Source organism: Aureobasidium subglaciale, assembly GCF_000721755.1.
Source record: "Aureobasidium subglaciale EXF-2481 unplaced genomic scaffold scaffold_16, whole genome shotgun sequence".
NCBI classification, from domain to species: domain Eukaryota; kingdom Fungi; phylum Ascomycota; class Dothideomycetes; order Dothideales; family Saccotheciaceae; genus Aureobasidium; species Aureobasidium subglaciale.
Genome location: NW_013566979.1, coordinates 98,531 through 115,765, shown reverse-complemented (window position 1 = coordinate 115,765; position 17,235 = coordinate 98,531). Strand labels below are relative to the sequence as shown.

General features: G+C 51.7%; 5 protein-coding genes across 5 annotated transcripts; 4 read left to right on the top strand and 1 right to left on the bottom strand.

Moving 5' to 3' along the window:
* The first annotated feature begins 3,283 nt into the window (after positions 1-3,283).
* Positions 3,284-5,710, top strand: AUEXF2481DRAFT_41728 (uncharacterized protein). The gene is made up of 3 exons (XM_013486593.1): positions 3,284-4,538; positions 4,591-5,161; positions 5,207-5,710. Exons 1-3 carry the CDS (start codon positions 3,337-3,339, stop codon positions 5,468-5,470), a joined length of 2,037 nt encoding a protein of 678 aa, XP_013342047.1. The 5' UTR covers positions 3,284-3,336; the 3' UTR covers positions 5,471-5,710.
* A 1,069-nt stretch (positions 5,711-6,779) lies between these two features.
* Positions 6,780-7,943, top strand: AUEXF2481DRAFT_67420 (uncharacterized protein; the record flags this gene model as incomplete). The annotated part of the gene is made up of 4 exons (XM_013486661.1): positions 6,780-6,818; positions 6,886-7,206; positions 7,264-7,647; positions 7,704-7,943. The coding sequence occupies 4 exons, from the start codon at positions 6,780-6,782 to the stop codon at positions 7,941-7,943; spliced, it is 984 nt and encodes a 327-aa protein (XP_013342115.1).
* Positions 7,944-8,117: 174 nt separating this feature from the next.
* AUEXF2481DRAFT_41725 (uncharacterized protein) lies at positions 8,118-9,524 on the top strand. The gene is made up of 4 exons (XM_013486592.1): positions 8,118-8,369; positions 8,675-8,854; positions 8,909-9,157; positions 9,216-9,524. Exons 1-4 carry the CDS (start codon positions 8,357-8,359, stop codon positions 9,236-9,238), a joined length of 465 nt encoding a protein of 154 aa, XP_013342046.1. The 5' UTR covers positions 8,118-8,356; the 3' UTR covers positions 9,239-9,524.
* A 40-nt stretch (positions 9,525-9,564) lies between these two features.
* AUEXF2481DRAFT_99288 (uncharacterized protein) lies at positions 9,565-12,772 on the top strand. Its single transcript, XM_013486685.1, has 3 exons — positions 9,565-9,842; positions 9,928-12,006; positions 12,060-12,772. The coding sequence occupies exons 2-3, from the start codon at positions 9,972-9,974 to the stop codon at positions 12,683-12,685; spliced, it is 2,661 nt and encodes an 886-aa protein (XP_013342139.1). The 5' UTR covers positions 9,565-9,842; positions 9,928-9,971; the 3' UTR covers positions 12,686-12,772.
* A 787-nt stretch (positions 12,773-13,559) lies between these two features.
* On the bottom strand, positions 13,560-15,980 carry AUEXF2481DRAFT_31069 (uncharacterized protein; the record flags this gene model as incomplete). Its single annotated transcript, XM_013486549.1, has 8 exons — positions 13,560-13,673; positions 13,730-14,226; positions 14,280-14,333; positions 14,388-14,659; positions 14,711-15,206; positions 15,257-15,539; positions 15,587-15,714; positions 15,770-15,980. 8 exons carry the CDS (start codon positions 15,978-15,980, stop codon positions 13,560-13,562), a joined length of 2,055 nt encoding a protein of 684 aa, XP_013342003.1.
* Between the last annotated feature and the right edge of the window lie 1,255 nt (positions 15,981-17,235).

Sequence of the window (17,235 nt, the reverse complement as noted above, 5' to 3'; positions counted from 1 at the left end):
TGTTCGAGCTCCATGCCTTCCAGCAGAAATTCGCGCCGAGTGGCATCATCAACACCGCAAAGGAGTTGGTAGAAAATGTGGTAGCTTCGTTCTTGCGAATTCAAGCGTACTACTCTGCTCTTTTCAAGGAGATACCAGTCGATGAAAGCACCGGCTATTTGGCCGGCTCTAGTGAACTCGATGCGAATGAACTTTCCAAAACGCGACGAATTGTTGTTTCGAACAGTCTGAGCATTACCAAAAGCCTCGAGAATAGGATTGGCTCGCAGTATTTGCTCGGACAGATTGGAGAGTTGTCTCGTTGTGTTTTTAGCGCGAGGAGTGTCTGATGTGGCCACGGCGGCGAGGTACTGAATGACCTTCTTTGTGTTTTCCGTCTTTCCTGCACCAGACTCACCCGTGACGAGAATACTCTGGTTGGTACCCTCGTCGACGAGATTCCTGAAAGCTTCGTCGGCCATGGCGAAGATGTGTGGTTTGGTGTCCTCGCGACTTCTGCCCTTGTACATGTTGACATAGTCGCGACCGTAGATGGGGAGGGGGCAGTATGGATTGATCGTGACCAAGAACAAGCCGGAGTAGGTGTAGATGAGGTCTGCCTGGTAGCGCATGTGCAGATTGTGCACGACCGAGGCTTCGTTCAGGTGGGTGAGCTCAGCCATGTCGTCGGCTTTGTCGAACTTAGCAGGGTTGACTTTGTCGACAGACTCCGAGTCCACATCACGTTGCTTGAGCTGGTCAGTTGTGGTTACTCAGACAAGGTGAAGTATGGCAGAACGTACGCTTCCATCGTCACACTGAACCCGCAGCAGACCATCGGCCAGGTCCTCGACAACCCAGCCTCGGACGAAGGCCTGTTCGGCATCCTTAACCCAAACATAACGCTTGCCTGAGAAGTCGTTTTCGCCCTCTATGCCTCCAACTTTTTCTTCTGCTCCATCCAGACCTTCTGCTTTGATGAACTTTGGAGCAAATGTGCCCGTCGGAGGGGGACGTATTGAGCCTCTTCGGGAGAGACCGCGCTCTAGAGAGCCAAAGCCGAGCTCTGCAAAAGACTGGTGACGCGCGTGTCCATTGGTCGTTGGCGGTGACATCGAAGGCGGCAAGACAGACGAACGAGACCGGGCGTGTCCTGGTGCTGGGCCTGGAGAGGGAGTGCCGTTGGCGACGGTCTGAGAAGCGTCTCGCCAGCGCTGGCTCCCCGTAGGAGTGGCTATAGCCATATGTGAAAGATTCGCTGTTGGGTTAGTATGCTGCAATTCGAATGGTGATTAAGAGGGTCGCATGTAGGCGTATGAATCGAGCAATGATGACTTCTTAAGACGACATTTCCAGCGGGTAAAATGTTATATACAGACGAAGGCTGCTGGCGACGAAGATCCACTGAAAGGGTGAATTAGAGCGTTGGTCGCAAGTTGCAACGGAGAGTTCTGTTGTCCTTGGGCACATCACACATGCAGGTGTTTATCAACAAAGCGCCTGTTTATCGCTAGCGTCACGGCCCGCCTCGATTTCGTTTCAACCCGCAACGCTGTTTCGTCAAACTCCGTCCACCGACCACCGCGAAAGCTTGGAGAATACTGTTGCATTGCGCCTGCTCGCTAGACACTTTACATTCACCTCGTGACAATTCGCCGTCTCGTCGTTTGTACAGGCAGTAATTCACTTGCTCTTACTGCATAGATCTTGGCTTGTGGCGCATCTGGATACATTCGTCCGTTGAACGCGTCCAGCTAGCACATATCTTGCCCTTGCGTGAGCAACATCGCATCGCGCTTTCCACACTTGACCATACGCACTTGCCTCACACGCGACGACGTGTTTGCGCACACAAACACCATGGCGCACTTTCCTCCGTGGCCTCCTGCCGCCGGCTCTCCTTCTGCGCATCCCTCAAACTATCCACCCCCTCCTCTGCCGCCTCCTCCTCCATCGACTGCAGGACAGACCATGGCTCTACCACCAGAGCTGCAGGCTCTGAACATCACTCCTCAGCAAATGGCTGCATTGTTAACTCACCTTCAAGCCGGCACTTTTCCCTTTCCTCCACCGCCTCCACCGCCGCCGCAATCTTTCCAGCCGGCTGCTCCGTTCGCACCTGTGCCATTCCCACCGGCTCAATTGCAGCCCTCTGTTAGTCAAAATGTGCCAACACCGAGCGCTGTCCCTTCCCACATGGATGTCGACCGCGAAGAGGGAGAACTTAGCGATGCATCCCAGCGCATCAGTCGTGCGACAGGTTCCAAGAAACGCAAACCACGCGCCTCTCAATCGGCTCACCGCGCTGCTCCCCAGTCCAACACACTGGCTGCTCCCACAAACCCCAACTCTGATGTAAGTCAGTCTTCTTTGCAACAGAAAAAGGGGGCTGTCCTACCTTTCATTGCCGCTTTGCACCAAGAAGGATTTACTTTTGACGAATTCGTTCGTGAGGGCTTCGAGGAGAATCTGCTTCGTCAAGTCTACCAAGATTTGCGCATACCCGTTGCTCCAGTACGAGATTCTAGTGTACGGGTACCACCCACGGAACCTGTAGTTACCAAGACAACAAGTGTAGCGTCTGCTCAGCCTTCTGCTGTGGTCTCTATGAAGGAGATCAAGCCTGCTGTTCTTGTCAAGCAAGCCGCGCCCATGAGTCGTCAGGACTATCTGGCACGTTTGCAAGCCGCGAAGAACAAGAAGGCCGAAGCCACGACTCCCAAGCAACCTACACAGTCTACGACGTCCGTAACGCCCCCTGCGGCCAAACCCGAGGCCGCAGCACTTCCCATCGTGATTCCTGCTCAAGCACCACCCAAAGTTGAGGACGCGCAGATTGCTACCTCTTCCCCAGCCCCGACGAGCAGCAAGCAATCTCAAACTACAGAGCTCATTCGTAAGAAGATGGAGGCCTTGAAAGCAACTCAGCGTCGCTTGGCCAACAGCAATGCTCCTCCTTCTTCCGCACCAGGATCACTACCTGCAACACATACTGCCTCTACATCGACACCGCCCATAAATTCCTTCCCTGGAATCCCTTCGGCACCGCCTCACTCCGCAACCACAAACTTGCTTCCTGGGATTCCTGGCTTGCGCATGTCGACTTCTGTGGCTAGATCACCGCAGCCGCAACCTCAACTCCAAGTCCCGCCTGCGGTTTTCACTGCCACGCCCACCTCTAGCGCATCGACAACTTCTTCGAAAGATTCGACACCCCAGCCTCCTGTCGCTACATCCGTACCTGTCACCAGGAAACGCCCTGTCGCATCCGACCTTAACGAGGCACATAACGTCGCTGACCATCGTCCGTTCAAGAGACCATTCGGGCAAAGCAGACAAAACAGTTTCGATGCGGGAATGATCATTGAGGTTAGCGATGATGAAGACACGTCTGATGAAGATGATGAGCTGAGCAGTGCAAAGCCTTTGATCAAAGCCAGCGCGAATCTCACCGGCCAACGTGATAAGAACATTCGTGACCTGCCACCCTTACGAGACTTCCCACAGCGTTCGGCAGCCTTCAACAAACCGCCGGGCGTCTTCACGCCCCCGCTGGGAACTCCTGGTGTATCAAGCGATGCTGAGGAGCTAAGGAGAAAAGAACTGGAGATCACATCTCTTAACCAGAGAATTCAAGAGTATGAGAAACGCAAAGCCGCACTCAAGGCAAAAAATCCTCTCACGCAGAGTCAGCCTCAGACCCCGTCTCGGGTAATTGTGAAGACAGAAAAGGCCGCTGCGGCATCGCATGCACCTGCGTCAGGCACAAGCTGGTCTAAGGAACCTGCGGATCGACGCACTGAGCTCAAGGCTACTCTGACTGCACGCAATGCCGACATTGTCGACCAAAAGGCTAGAATCCTCGAGATGCAGAAACAGATGGCCGACATGCAGCGGCAGTACGATCAAGACATGGCAAATCAACAGAAACTTCGTGAAGAACTCGAAGGTCTGGATGTCAATACAGACGGAATGACACAATCCGAAATGGAGGCTAAGAAACAGGAGATCGACGACCTCCACGACTTGGAGGCTGCTGAGCTTGCGGCCAACGACGTCGCTGCAGACAATGGCACAGATGTGTCCATGAGTGAAGGCGACTCTGATAGCTCCATCGACGACATTGTTCCCGGAACTCAAGTGGCTGTAGCTGTAGAACGTTCGGCAAGGGACAGAGACGCGACAACATCCAGCCCCGGTCGTGCGCGAGTCCTTGACGACATCCGCGCTGATCGCGCTAAAGCAGAGCAGGCCCATAATGAAGCTTCGAATTCCGATTCTGACTCCGACTCTGGCTCTAGTATGTCTGAGAGCTCGGAATCTGAAGATGATGGAGAAGAAGAAGGTGATGAGCAAGCAAAGTCCACAAGCAAGGTCGCAACAGATGTTTCTGACAGTGCCGGGTCTGACGGTGGAGGTTTGGAAGACTCTAGTAAGTCTTTCAACGATGAATTCGCAGCCGCTGGACCCCACGATGAGCCCGTATGGCTTTTTGTCAGGAATGTACCACAAACGGCAACCAAGGCTCTTCTCTCCTCTTTCTTTGGAGCCTTTGATGTGTAAGTTGTGCATCTCCCGTGTCGTATACATGCTAACACAGAGTCTTCTCAGCGAGCGCGCACATCTCCCAAAGCAACCCACAAATGGTCGAGGCACAGGCTTTGGCTACGTCAAGCTTCCTCTATCGCAAGCTGTCACTGCAATTGACCAGCTCAGTGGACAGCACATAGAGGGACGTAAAGTCTCTGTTCAGATCACGAAGTTTGAGCCAAAGTTGTCGCCCTCGCCATCACCCCAACCGAGTTCTGCTTCCTCCGAGAGCAGCAGTGACGACGAAATGGATATTTCCACAGGCTCCGACTCCGACTCTGAGGACAGCGAAGACGGGATGAGCAACGCTGCAGCGACATCCACCGAGCCACAAGAAACCGTTCCTACCGGTACATTACCAAACGGGGAACTCGCTTCTGATTCGTCAAGCAATGAAGATGAGGACGAAGATCGAATGGACCTTGAGTCATCAGATGCATCATCTGAAGAGTATTCTCCAGAGCCTGCTGCTGTTTCTGTTTCATCCCTGCCTCAGTCGCAATCCAGTAATATCAGCAGACCAACCCTTGCTGACGATTTAGCCCCTGAACTGCAGCCTGCCGTCAAGCAACAAGTTGATGTACATGAAGCGGTATGTTCAATGCACTGAAATTAGCGTATGCTGACAATCTTGCAGGTCAGCACGGCACCCTCGAACGGGACAGCCTTCAAGCCATACGAGAGTCTTCTTAAGAACTTCAAGGGATATCGTTTTCATCCCGACTACCCTCGTGATGTCCAGGGTGGATATCGTTCGTTGACCTACAGTCATCAGATTGACCCCAACAAAGAGCTCTGCCGTTACGAAGTTGCTTCAGGTGTTTGCAATGATGACTCTTGCGAATACCAGCATTTCCGCGACATGGCTGTGTCCGGTGCGTCCGAGGGCGCGACCTCCTAAATTTCTTTTGTTCATGCATTCTTCCATTCTTCCGACTTGTTACCACAGCCGGCGGCCATGCTTGCTCGGCACGTATGGTCTACAACACTCCTACGACGTATTCTGATTCTATATGGTGCGGTAGCTGACTTAGGACACTGACGTTGCAGATGACGCTCTTCTCGTCCAACTGGGTATGAACGGCAATCCCGCCAAAGTCGCAGAATACAGACAAGGCTTGAGGGATATTTTACAGCAAATGAGAGATGAAGGCAATCTCGAAACTGAAGCTGTGGCTGCACGCGTCGCCCAGCACCGAAGAGATTTTGCTCAAGATCCTTCTAACATTCTTGATTTGATGTGAATCGACAATTCAAGTCAGGATTTTGGTCTGTATTCTTGCGTCGCCTTCTTGCGTAAATCGCAAGTGTGACCAGCATATTACAACACAAGCACGACTGCATGCAGCGGTCGCCACTACCTGCCAGTGCCTGACAATTCGTCAGATTCGTACGTGCAAAGAGCGTTTACGACAAGATCGAAAAGGAGTCAGCAGTTCTGAATATTCGTAGACTTTTATCTTATCAAGGATGAAAGCAAGACAGAAAACCGCGGAAAAGCCATCTAGGTGCAGAAGCCGAGCGGAGATGCACAACCGGGTGACGTCGGCTAAGCGCATGGGGCGGACGTGCCTCGCAGCCTCTCTGCCAAAGGCCGTCTACCGGCTGAAATGATGGTCGGGAACAGTGGCCCGACATTGGATGAGCCCAGTAGAAGGGTCCAGCCAAATTCTCAGATAGAAACAAAGGCAAGGCCTTTGAGCGGAACGAAGCATTCCTTTCAGAAATTGTCCAATTACTCGCGAGTACTGTGCTACGTGATGAACAGGACCGTCGTCATCATGCGATGATGTCGGTCACCGCTCCCCCTCGCTCGGCGTTACGATGGCCAAAGAAGCTCGAGCAAGACGTGCTACAGCAACCGTTTTGTGAGTCAGGCAAGCGGTCCCGGCGGGCGATCGAAGGAAACGCGAGACGCAAACCCAAGTTTCGGAGCACTCGGCGAATTTAGCCTACCCACGTGAAGGCTCGGAAGAACTGGAACGAAGGCAGAAGTGACGGAACTACGGTGGCGGGTGCTTTCAGTTAGGAGGGACCCTTGCCCTGCCTGCGGCCCTTTGGGTGAGCTGAGTCGGATTGACATAAGCGCGGGGCTCGCTGGGTGCTTTTATTTCTCCCAACAACAATTGAAACTTGGTCTTCTTTCCTACTCTCCTACACACATCTCCGTTTCTCTAACACATCTCAATCCTCCTCACATACAATTCATCATGTCCAGCTCTCTCGACCAGCTCAAGGCTTCCGGCACCGTATGTTTTCAGCTTGCGACCTCTTTGGAGGGGTCAAATGCCGACATAATGCTAACACATCTTTCAGGTTGTCGTGTGCGACTCTGGTGACTTTGCTACAATTGACAAGTACAAGCCTCAGGATGCCACCACCAACCCCTCCCTGATCCTGGCAGCCTCTAAGAAGGCTGAGTATGCCAAGCTTATTGACAACGCTGTCACCTATGGAAAGGAGCACGCCGATGGCAAGAGCATCGACGACCAGGTTGATGCCGTCCTCGACGCTCTCCTCGTCCAGTTCGGTAAGGAGATTCTTCAGATCGTTCCCGGTAAGGTCTCCACCGAGGTCGACGCCAGATTCTCCTTCGACACTGAGGCCAGTGTCAAGAAGGCTCTCCGCATCATCGAGGTACGTCACAGCAAAGCGCAAGCACGCTTGCCCGGGTTTAATTGACTTTCGCACTAGCTTTACAAGGAGGCCGGTATCGAGAAGGACCGCATTCTCATCAAGATTGCCTCGACCTACGAGGGTATCAAGGCTGCCCACATCTTGCAGTCAAAGTACGACATCAACACCAACTTGACCTTGATGTTCTCGCTCCCCCAGGCTATCGCTGCCGCTGAGGCTGGCGCTTTCCTTATCTCTCCCTTCGTTGGCCGTATCCTTGACTGGTACAAGGCCAACCACAAGAAGGAGTACAAGAAGGAGGAGGACCCTGGTGTCAAGTCCGTCGTCGAGATCTACAACTACTACAAGAAGTTCGGCTACAAGACTATTGTCATGGGTGCTTCTTTCAGAAACGTTGGCGAGATCACCGAGCTCGCTGGTTGCGACTACCTTACCATCTCCGTGAGTTATCACCATTTGGACATGGCTCAAGTTTCAAGCTCTAACACATTTCCCAGCCCAACCTCCTCGAGGAGATGTACAACAGCAAGGACGAAGTCCCTCAGAAGCTCAACGCTTCTGACGCTACCAAGCTCGACCTCGAGAAGAAGTCGTACCTCAACAACGAAGCCCTCTTCCGCTTCGACTTCAACGAGGACCCCATGGCCGTTCACAAGCTTAGCGAGGGTATCAGCAAGTTCGCTGCCGACGCTGTCACCCTCAAGGACATCCTCAAGGAGAAGCTCCAGAAGGCCTAAATGTCTTAATTTGACGATTGGCGGAAATGTGCATATGATGACTGCTGCATGACTTTTCTTTTTTACGTACAACAAAAAATAAAATACCCCTGTTGTCGCCTTTATCAATTATACGTTTCTTTCACTTTGACATTGTTGAACATGTTTCTATTGAACTCCTCCACATCACTCCGATCTTCACGGGAAATTTCATTTGTTTTGTTTGGGCTGACGTACCTGCCTGATATCAGAAGCCGAGCGAAACGTGAGGAATAATCATCGGAGTTTAGACCCGTAAACTGCGAGCACCACCCTCCGGAGCGGGGCAGCTTGGCAATCACTCATTGACACTTCGAGCACGACATCCAGCTATCTTCAACTTCTATCCCCAACTCTAACACAAAACCAAAAAACAAAGCTTCAAATCAATCAAAATGGTCAAAGCAGGTATGTTCAGGCTTCCAAAAGACGTTACCATCGCCACCGGGTCTGTTTCGAGCTGGAAGAGGCAAAAGTGGGGTCGGACGGCGAGGACGGACAGGTTCCACGTACATCCTGTCCACCAAGGTGTCCTTGAAGCCAACGGCTATCCGATCGTCTCGAGGGTAGCGATGGAACGTCATCCTGGGATGCGTACATCTGCTACCTCGGATTCGATAGCTACCCAGCTCAACAGACTCGGACCTCGAACACATTGTCTAGCTGCAAAGTTGGAGTAGGTACGGGATGGAAGCTAACGGTATGACCTGTAGTTGCTGTTCTCCGTGGAGACTCCAAGGTCTCCGGTACCGTTACCTTCGAGCAGGCCTCTGAGGGTGCCGAGACCACCATCTCTTGGGACATCACCGGCCACGACGCCAACGCCGAGCGTGGCATGCACGTTCACGCCTTTGGTGACAACACCAACGGCTGCACTTCCGCCGGCCCTCACTGTGAGTAATAACACGGATAGTGCGAGAAAGAGCCAGACATTCACACATTGGCAGTCAACCCTCACGGCAAGACTCACGGTGCTCCCGAGGATGAGGAGCGCCACGTTGGTGACTTGGGCAACTTCAAGACCGACGGCCAGGGCAATGCTAAGGGATCCGTCAGCGACAAGCTCATCAAGCTGATCGGTCCTGAGAGCGTGCTCGGTCGCACCATTGTTGTCCACGCCGGTACCGACGACCTCGGCAAGGGCGGCCACGAGGAGAGCAAGAAGACTGGTAACGCCGGTCCTCGCCCTGCTTGCGGTAAGCTATATTTATGTCACGAGTTTCCTGCTTGCAACCGTACTGATTTTCCACATAGGTGTCATCGGTATCGCTTCGTAAGCTGACCACTTATAATGTCTTGAAGATGAGGAATGAGTAGTAGTAGTATTGGTATTGCTGTCTTAGGACATGCCTTTAAATTGTATAGTTGACGACCAAATCGGAGAAACTATGACCAAGAAAGTCGGCACGTTCGTCCTCATCTGTGACTTGCTTGTGTAGCACACCATACAGTAGTGGACATGCATCTGCTTCCTGTCGTGTATGTATACGACACGTTTGGTGTACTCGAAGCCACGCAACAACAGACCAAGACTCTGCATGATGTCCATTTCTAGCTTTACCAGATCACTCGACGCCTTTTCCACCGGAAATCAATGTAACGACGAGAAGCGAAGGGTGAAGATGAAGGGGCGTAAAGCACTTCATTAGCGGTGCATTGACATTTTGTGTCGAAGCTCTCTCACCCCACATCGCCAGCTGGTCTCTCTGTTTCTCGTCCTTCTCCTTGAGCCCTTGGAGTCTCTACTCGAATATATCATTGCTTTTTGTTTCCAGAGCAATTGCTTCATCTTGCACAACTACTCTTCTACCCGAGTCCTTTGCAACAATCAGCATTGACTTGTTTTATAGATTGCATTTCGCAGTTGCAGTCACCCCACCGGTGAGCACGAGACCCCTCAGGACCCCTCCCATACTTGCCACCCAATTCTTTTCAAGAGACAGCAGCTGATTCAATTGTCTGGCAGCCCGAGTTTCCCTATCTCCGCTATCTATCGTCAACAATTCAATCATGGCTCTTATGGAAGCTAAGGTCAAGAGTGTGCTCTCTGGCGACACACTTGTTCTACACAACATCAAGAATCCTTCTCAAGAACGTACCCTGAGCTTGGCTTTTGTCAGTGCTCCCAGGATACGCAGAGAAGGCGACGAACCTGGTGCTTTCGAGTCCAGAGACTTTGTCCGCAAGCTCTGTGTCGGCAAGGTCGTCCGTTTCAGCGTCCTCTACAACGTCCCTACGCCTTCACCTCGCGACTACGGTGTCATTATCCTGCAAAGCGGAAAGCATCTACTCGATCTTGTCGTACGCGAGGGTTTGGTCAAGCTCAGAGATGACGCCGGAAAGAAGGAGGACACACCACAAGGCACCGAGCTGCTCGAGAGGTTGCAAGCTCTTGAAAGCCACGCCAAGGTCGATGAGAAGGGCCTCTGGAATCCCAGCCAACAACACATTGACAACGTCCACGACCTTTCCGACCCTCGAGCATTCTCCGAGGCTTACAAAGGCCAACCCATTGATGCCATCGTCGAGCGTGTCATCAGTGCTGACCGTTATATCTGCCGTCTGTTGGTGGAGCCCACAAAGCACACCCAGACTGTCATCCTGCTCGCTGGTGTCCGCGCTCCTGCCACCAAGCGCATCAATCCATCAGATCAATCAGAGCAAGCTGCAGAGCCGTTCGGTGCCGAAGCTCACCACTTCGTCGAGGAGAGACTCCTGCAGCGTGGTGTTCAAGTCCGCATCCTTGGTCTCTCTCCCAACAACCTCTTGGTCGGAGAAGTCAGACATCCAATGGGTAGCATCGCTGAATTCCTCCTGAAGGCTGGTCTCGCTCGCTGCACCGATCATCACTCAACATGGCTTGGTCCTGAAATGGCCAAGTTGAGACAGGCCGAACGTCACGCCCGGGATAACAAGCTGGGTCTGTTCGAGGGCCACGTCTCGCAAAGGTCGGCCGGTACAGGCCAGATCGAAGCCACTGTCAGTCGCGTCTTCTCTGCCGATACACTCTACCTGCGAAACAAGGCCGGTGCCGAAAAGCGTGTCAACCTCAGCAGTGTCAGGCAGCCTAAGCCATCGGATCCCAAGCAGTCACCGTTTGGCGCCGAGGCCAAGGAGTTCCTACGTAAGCGTCTGATCGGAAAGCACGTCAAGGTCACCATCGATGGCAAGAGACCAGCCACCGAAGGCTTCGATGAGCGCGAGATGGCCACCGTCACTATGAACGATGAGAATGTGGGTCTTCAGCTTGTTGAACAAGGTTACGCCTCGGTAATTAGACACCGTATGGACGACACTGACCGCTCGCCTATCTACGACGAGCTTCTGACTGCCGAGGAAGCAGCACAAAGTGCTGGAAAGGGCATGTGGAACCCTAAGCCTCCCAAGAAGACTGAATACGTCGACTACAGCGCCTCTGTTGACCAGGCTAAGCGACAACTTACTCTCCTGTCTCGCCAAAGAAAGGTCCCCGCTGTTGTTGACTTCGTCAAGAGCGGAAGCAGATTCACTGTCTTGGTGCCTCGCGAGAACGCTAAACTTACTTTCGTCCTGTCTGGCATCACCGCACCTCGCTCAGCTCGCAACCCTTCCGAGAAGGGCGAACCTTTTGGTCAGGAAGCACACGAGTTTGCAAACAGAAGGTGTCAGCAGCGTGACGTCGAGATTGATGTTGAAGGCACCGATAAGGTCGGAGGCTTCATTGGTCAGCTATACGTCAACCGTGAGAGCTTTGCGAAGCTTCTGGTCGAGGAGGGCCTTGCTTCAGTCCATGCCTACAGCGCAGAGAAGTCTGGTAACGCAGGTGAGCTCTTCGCTGCTGAGCAAAGGGCAAAGGAGGCCCGACGTGGAATGTGGCACGACTGGGACCCTTCGAAGGACGCTGTTGAGAACGGCGAAGAGTACGATGCTTCTGCAGGCGCCGTTGGCCTGAACGGCGATGCTCCCGTCGAGCGCCGCAAGGACTACCGTGACGTTGTCGTGACTAACGTCGACCCTACCAATGGACGCATCAAGATCCAAGAAGTCGGAACTGGCACAGCTGCCTGTGAGTTTTGCTCTTTTCCTCTGATCACGAATAATGCGCTGACCCCCTCACAGTGACCGATCTCATGAACTCATTCCGCTCCTTCCATATCTCGTCCTCCGCAAACAAGCCTCTCGAACAAGCTCCCAAGGCCGGTGACTTTGTCTCTGCCAGATTCAGCGAAGACAATGAGTGGTACCGCGCCCGCATTCGCCGCAACGACCGCGAGAACAAGACCGCCGAGGTCGTCTACATTGATTACGGTAACAGCGAAAACATTCCCTGGTCGCGCCTCCGCTCTCTCGATCCGACTCGCTTCGGTATCCAGAAGCTCCGCGCACAAGCCCTCGACGCCGCCTTCTCCTTCCTACAATTCCCCACCGCCCCTGAATACCTCCGCGAGGCCGTCAACATCATCAGCGACTCCACAGCCGACCGCCAATTGGTTGCCAACGTCGACTACGTTGATTCTCGCGAGGGTACACTTTACGTCACGCTGTTCGATCCTAAGCAGAGTGACAGCTTGAACGAGAGCGTCAACGCCGACATTATCAGTGAAGGTTTCGCCATGGTTCCCAAGAAGCTCAAGGCTTGGGAGAGAAGCGCTGGAGACATTATCGCTGACCTTCAATCTCGCGAGATTGAGGCAAAGACCGAGAGACGTGGTCAATGGGAGTACGGTGATTTGACCGAGGATTAGATGTTTCTCTTTTCTTTCTCTTCACATCTCAGAGTTCAGGTTTAGAAAAATTATCTCTTGCACTTTCGGTCTTTGGTTAATGAAAGGTGGACACGGAAGGAACAAGAAAACGCAGGCATAGCATTTTGTTCATATCAGATAAAAAGAAATAGTCAGGTTATTGCATTTTCATCATATTGTGCTTATGCCTTGCTTTTCTTTTATTGGTTCCTCTACAGTATGTGTACGGTGAAGGGGGCCTGTTTTGATCGACCTGACGAATGATGACGTTTATATCAATGATTCGTGGAAAGTCGAAAGCACCTTGCCAGAGTCTACAGGCTTGACAGTAAGACAATGGTGTTGGAGTTTTGTGACAAAGAAGAATTGATGTGAGCGAGATTGTGTCAAATACGCGACAACCACTATTCGTAGACAATCCAATAAACTAGACTAAAAATTACCACTCTTCAAAATTAGCCGTCTGCATGTTCGCGTATTCATCGAGTCTACCATCTCACGAGCCTTCTGTCAACATGACTTGGCAGTGTGATATATAAGGGACTATGTGGCAGATTGCTATGGCGGAACCGGATGTGGACAATTGTAAGCAGGGTCGTACTAGCAGCATCATCACTTGGCCATCACAAGGGTCTCAAAGCCATCACATCATTTATCAATCACGCTATGTATTTCCGTAGAGATGAACTGCCAACTCTATAGTCTACTTTTACTTGTTCAGCATAAAGCGCTACCAAGTTCCATCAATAGCGAATGTGTTGTCCAAACTGTTTAGCTAATTGTCCAAACGTTTTATTTTATGCTCGACTTTTGAACACTTCCAAGATAATCTTCAGTACAATCTTCTACCTGCTTCCTCTTCACACCAGATCATCTATGAGGTAATGTTGTAACCGATGCCCAAACCGACAGGGCAGTTGGGCACATCGGCCTGCCATTCAGCAGTCATCTGAGCATACTTGGGCAAGTACGAGTTGGTCGTGAAGTTCTATTCGGCTTGGTCAGCTGTCTGAATACTACATCCAAGCAATGGATAAAACTTACCTTTGGTAAGTAGTAGGTGACCTCTTCATCGGTGTAGTCTCCACCCAAGCCATTCAGAGCCTTGACGACACTACCGGCAACATAGTCCAAGAAGATAAGGTCGACTGTTGCGTTGGCGTCAAGAGTGCCGTTGGCGGGAAGACTGCCGTTGGCCTGGAAGAAGTTGGGAACAGAATAATAAGGGATCTTGGAGTGGATGGTATCGTCTCCATCAGTACCGAAGTCGTCAGTGGTGACATAGCCAGGGGTAGTGGTGGTTTGACGTCTAATGATACGACCGCCGGGATAAGAACGCTTAGTGACCAGGTGGTCATGGGTCATAGGGGGATCGATACAGCTGTCGAGTGCAGGGTTCATCTGAGTGAAGCCAAAGTCTTCGGTAGATAGCGATCTCTTGGAAGGGTAGTTGCCGCTCTCCAAGGCCGCGAGAACTTGACTGGCCAGGTGGTAAGGGACATCTGGGAGGTAGTTGAAGGCATCGGTGAATGGTGAAACAACTGTCACAACATGATTAGCAAGAATTTCCAAACTCATGCGTATCAACACTTACTGAAGCTAGAATCATAATCAAAGGCTCCCTCGGCTAGATCGAATCTGATATGACCTTGAGAAATTGGTCAATAAGCTGTCTCACACTATGATCCGTTTTGAAACATACCACTGTTGGTAATGATGAGGCGTGGCTTATCGGCACGTTCTTTCGTGATGATGGTAGCGGAGAGAGCTGTGGAAAGCAATGAGTAGATGGAGCCCTCAGACATGAATGGGGCGCACGAAAGACACCAAGTCTGAGGCGCACAGCCGTAAATACTAGTAAGGTTCAACTCCTTGCGAGTAGCTGTGATATTCTTGGTCACAGCCACGCCCTTTGTGGTATCGAAAGCCTTGGCCTGACTGCCTTCAGCGTGGTACTCGAAGGTAACACGATTCCTATCGGGATTAGTCGATGCGATATACGTAACAACAGGCTTCAAAACTTACCAGTCCATGTAGCGACGGAAGAAGGTCATGTTTGAAGCGCTGGTAGAGGAAGAAAGACTAGCAGAAGCCGAGGCCGAGCCCACCTTCTTGCCCTTCATCGTAGGATTGGGTACGCCTTTGGGATTGGCCTTGCCGCGTGAATTGATACCACTGACAGCCAGCCAGCCCAAAGTCTCGCAGTATCTTCCACTCTCCATGCCAACAGACTTGTCATCGTAGACCGCGAAGTCACGGATGTGAGTGTGGCCACCAAACATCTGGATTGGGATATCGGGCTTGATGGTACGGATTGCTTGATAAACAGTCTGGAGAGTGTTGCTGCTGCTCTTGCGGCTGACAGGGTTGTGACCAATAACAACGAACGCATCAACATTCTTGTGGTTGACAGCGTTTAGGAACCAAGACTCTTTGACCATGTCGGCAGCCTTAGTAATAACAGAAGCGTTCGAGTTGCCTGTGAAGTCGAAAAGTACACCGAAAGCCATGATCCTAAGACCTGTATAGCCGGGTCAGTGTCTGCTGGACTCAGCCATCGATGAAACTCACCCCTCTCGGTTCTGAAGTATCTGTACTTCTTGCCAATGTATTCAAGCTCACCAGTGCTTGGATTCCTGATTTGGACGTTGCTTGTCAAGTACTTCTCTCCGTACGCTTTGGCAAACTGGTTGAAAGTTTCATAAGCAATTTCGGAGACATAGAGCTCATGATTTCCGATAGTAAGCAAGTCGTAGTCAAGCTGCTCGAAGATCGGATTCGACAGCTCTCCGTTGACTCCACCATAGGTAGCAACACCAGTGGCATCACTAAGGCCTGCACCGTCGTGTAGATCCTAGGGTTCTATAAGTAAAGCTCGCCAAAACACCTAATAGAACTTACACCAGTGTCGACGACGAGAAGGTCAACATCCAAATCTCTCGCCTTCTGTCTCATCTGCTTGACGAAAGAGACATAGTCACCCCAGTCTGCACCGTAGTTTTGCTCTCTGATGTGTCCCTCGAGCCAACCTTCGTCGAAATGAGCAAGTAGATCAATGAGCCAGAGATGGAAGGACCTTCTCACCGTGAGTGTCTGTGGTGTGAAGGAAGTTGAGCTGACCCCAGGCCAATGGCCCACGCGGAGAGCTTGTCGAGTTTTGTGCATCTGGCTGCATACGTCTGACATGTCTTGTCATGACTACATCTTGCTCAGGATGCTCGCAGGTCTCACAGCCCAGGACCGGAGTAGCAAGAGTGAGGAGGGCAGAAGCCCAGATCGTGTTTGTGAAACGCATGGGGAGAGTTCAATGAATGACTGTGGTGATACCAATGAATGCGCTTGACGGTATAAGAGAGTAATAAAGCTATCCTCGAAACTGCTTATCAGAACACAAGCATTACTATCAGACAAGCACTGTAAGAGAAGGCGCCGACCGCTTGATTCTAATCTATTTTCAGGAGGGCTCCTATCGTCCTTTTTAAAAACCACAGACGCGTCTCGCCGACATACTTTTTGCCCTCTTGCACAGACGCGATATGCAAGCGACGGCTGCTACATGACGGGGATCTCCTCTTTTGCTTATCGTCGACCATTGATAAACCCACGTGCCTGCAGTAAAGAGCGGCAGGCTGGAGTTGATGATGACAAGCGTGTGAGTTTCCGTCTGGAACGCCTATCCTGACGCCGAGCCGTCTCTAGCGTGTTCACGCGAGGGGGGCCAAGGCAAAAGGGTGTCGTGTATCAGATTCAAGTGTTCGTTACCTACTCACGGCTGAACACAACAAGAAAGAGCTGCCCGCCGTGCCTGCCTTCTTAGTACTAGTCGCGCTTATCTCATTAATCAGACGCCCTCACTCGACTCGCGAGAGGGGGCACGGACGATAAACGCGAAGCGTTGTTCAAAATTCAACCTCACGTGACTGCTTGAGTCATGGCAGAGCGTCTGATCAATGAGATAAAGTCGCGCCGGTGTCGACCGCGTCTCTTCTCGAGATGTACCTGCGCCCATGGCCTTCTGTCCTCAGTCGTGCTAATTCGATTTTACACGATTTGAAAGTGGGATAATTATCTTCGGGTCTGTAAGATATCATCCAAGTTATGTGGTGGTATGGCTCCGGGGCCGGTGCCTCGAAAGCTAATAGTACATCCTCAAGGATAATGTCACCTCACAAAACATGCTCGCAGTACATACATCTGGAACTACACTTCATGGCTTTTTCACTCCGGAGCGTTGGGTATCGAGCCGCTTGACAGCGCAGGTCGGCTTACCATGTCAGTTCTTATGTCAAATCGCCTCTACACCTGCAGTAGTTTTGTCAAATCAGGTATTACAATGTCAGATCGCTTGAGCATACAACTGTTGCTTGTCGACCTTTGCGACTTCAAGTCAGGTCGCTTCGCCGACACAACAACCTCAGGTCGGTTTTTGAATCTCTACGTCAAGTTGCTACACAGCACGCATAGGCGTTCCGCTTTATTCCTTACGACTCAAAGGCAAGTCAGTTCACCACGTAAGAAACATGTTGTCAATCGATACTCTAGTTCCTCTT

Excerpts from the sequence above, each read along its gene's own strand:
- AUEXF2481DRAFT_41725 (XM_013486592.1), top strand. Across the intron at positions 8,855-8,908 it reads CACTTCCGCCGGCCCTCACT|TCAACCCTCACGGCAAGACT; the intron begins GTGAGTAATAAC and ends ACACATTGGCAG. Across the intron at positions 9,158-9,215 it reads CGGTCCTCGCCCTGCTTGCG|GTGTCATCGGTATCGCTTCG; the intron begins GTAAGCTATATT and ends TTTTCCACATAG.
- AUEXF2481DRAFT_41728 (XM_013486593.1), top strand. The coding sequence starts at position 3,337 with ATGATCATTGAGGTTAGCGATGATGAAGACACGTCTGATGAAGATGAT. Across the intron at positions 4,539-4,590 it reads TTCTTTGGAGCCTTTGATGT|CGAGCGCGCACATCTCCCAA; the intron begins GTAAGTTGTGCA and ends GAGTCTTCTCAG. Across the intron at positions 5,162-5,206 it reads AAGTTGATGTACATGAAGCG|GTCAGCACGGCACCCTCGAA; the intron begins GTATGTTCAATG and ends ACAATCTTGCAG.
- AUEXF2481DRAFT_99288 (XM_013486685.1), top strand. The coding sequence starts at position 9,972 with ATGGCTCTTATGGAAGCTAAGGTCAAGAGTGTGCTCTCTGGCGACACA. Across the intron at positions 12,007-12,059 it reads CGGAACTGGCACAGCTGCCT|TGACCGATCTCATGAACTCA; the intron begins GTGAGTTTTGCT and ends ACCCCCTCACAG.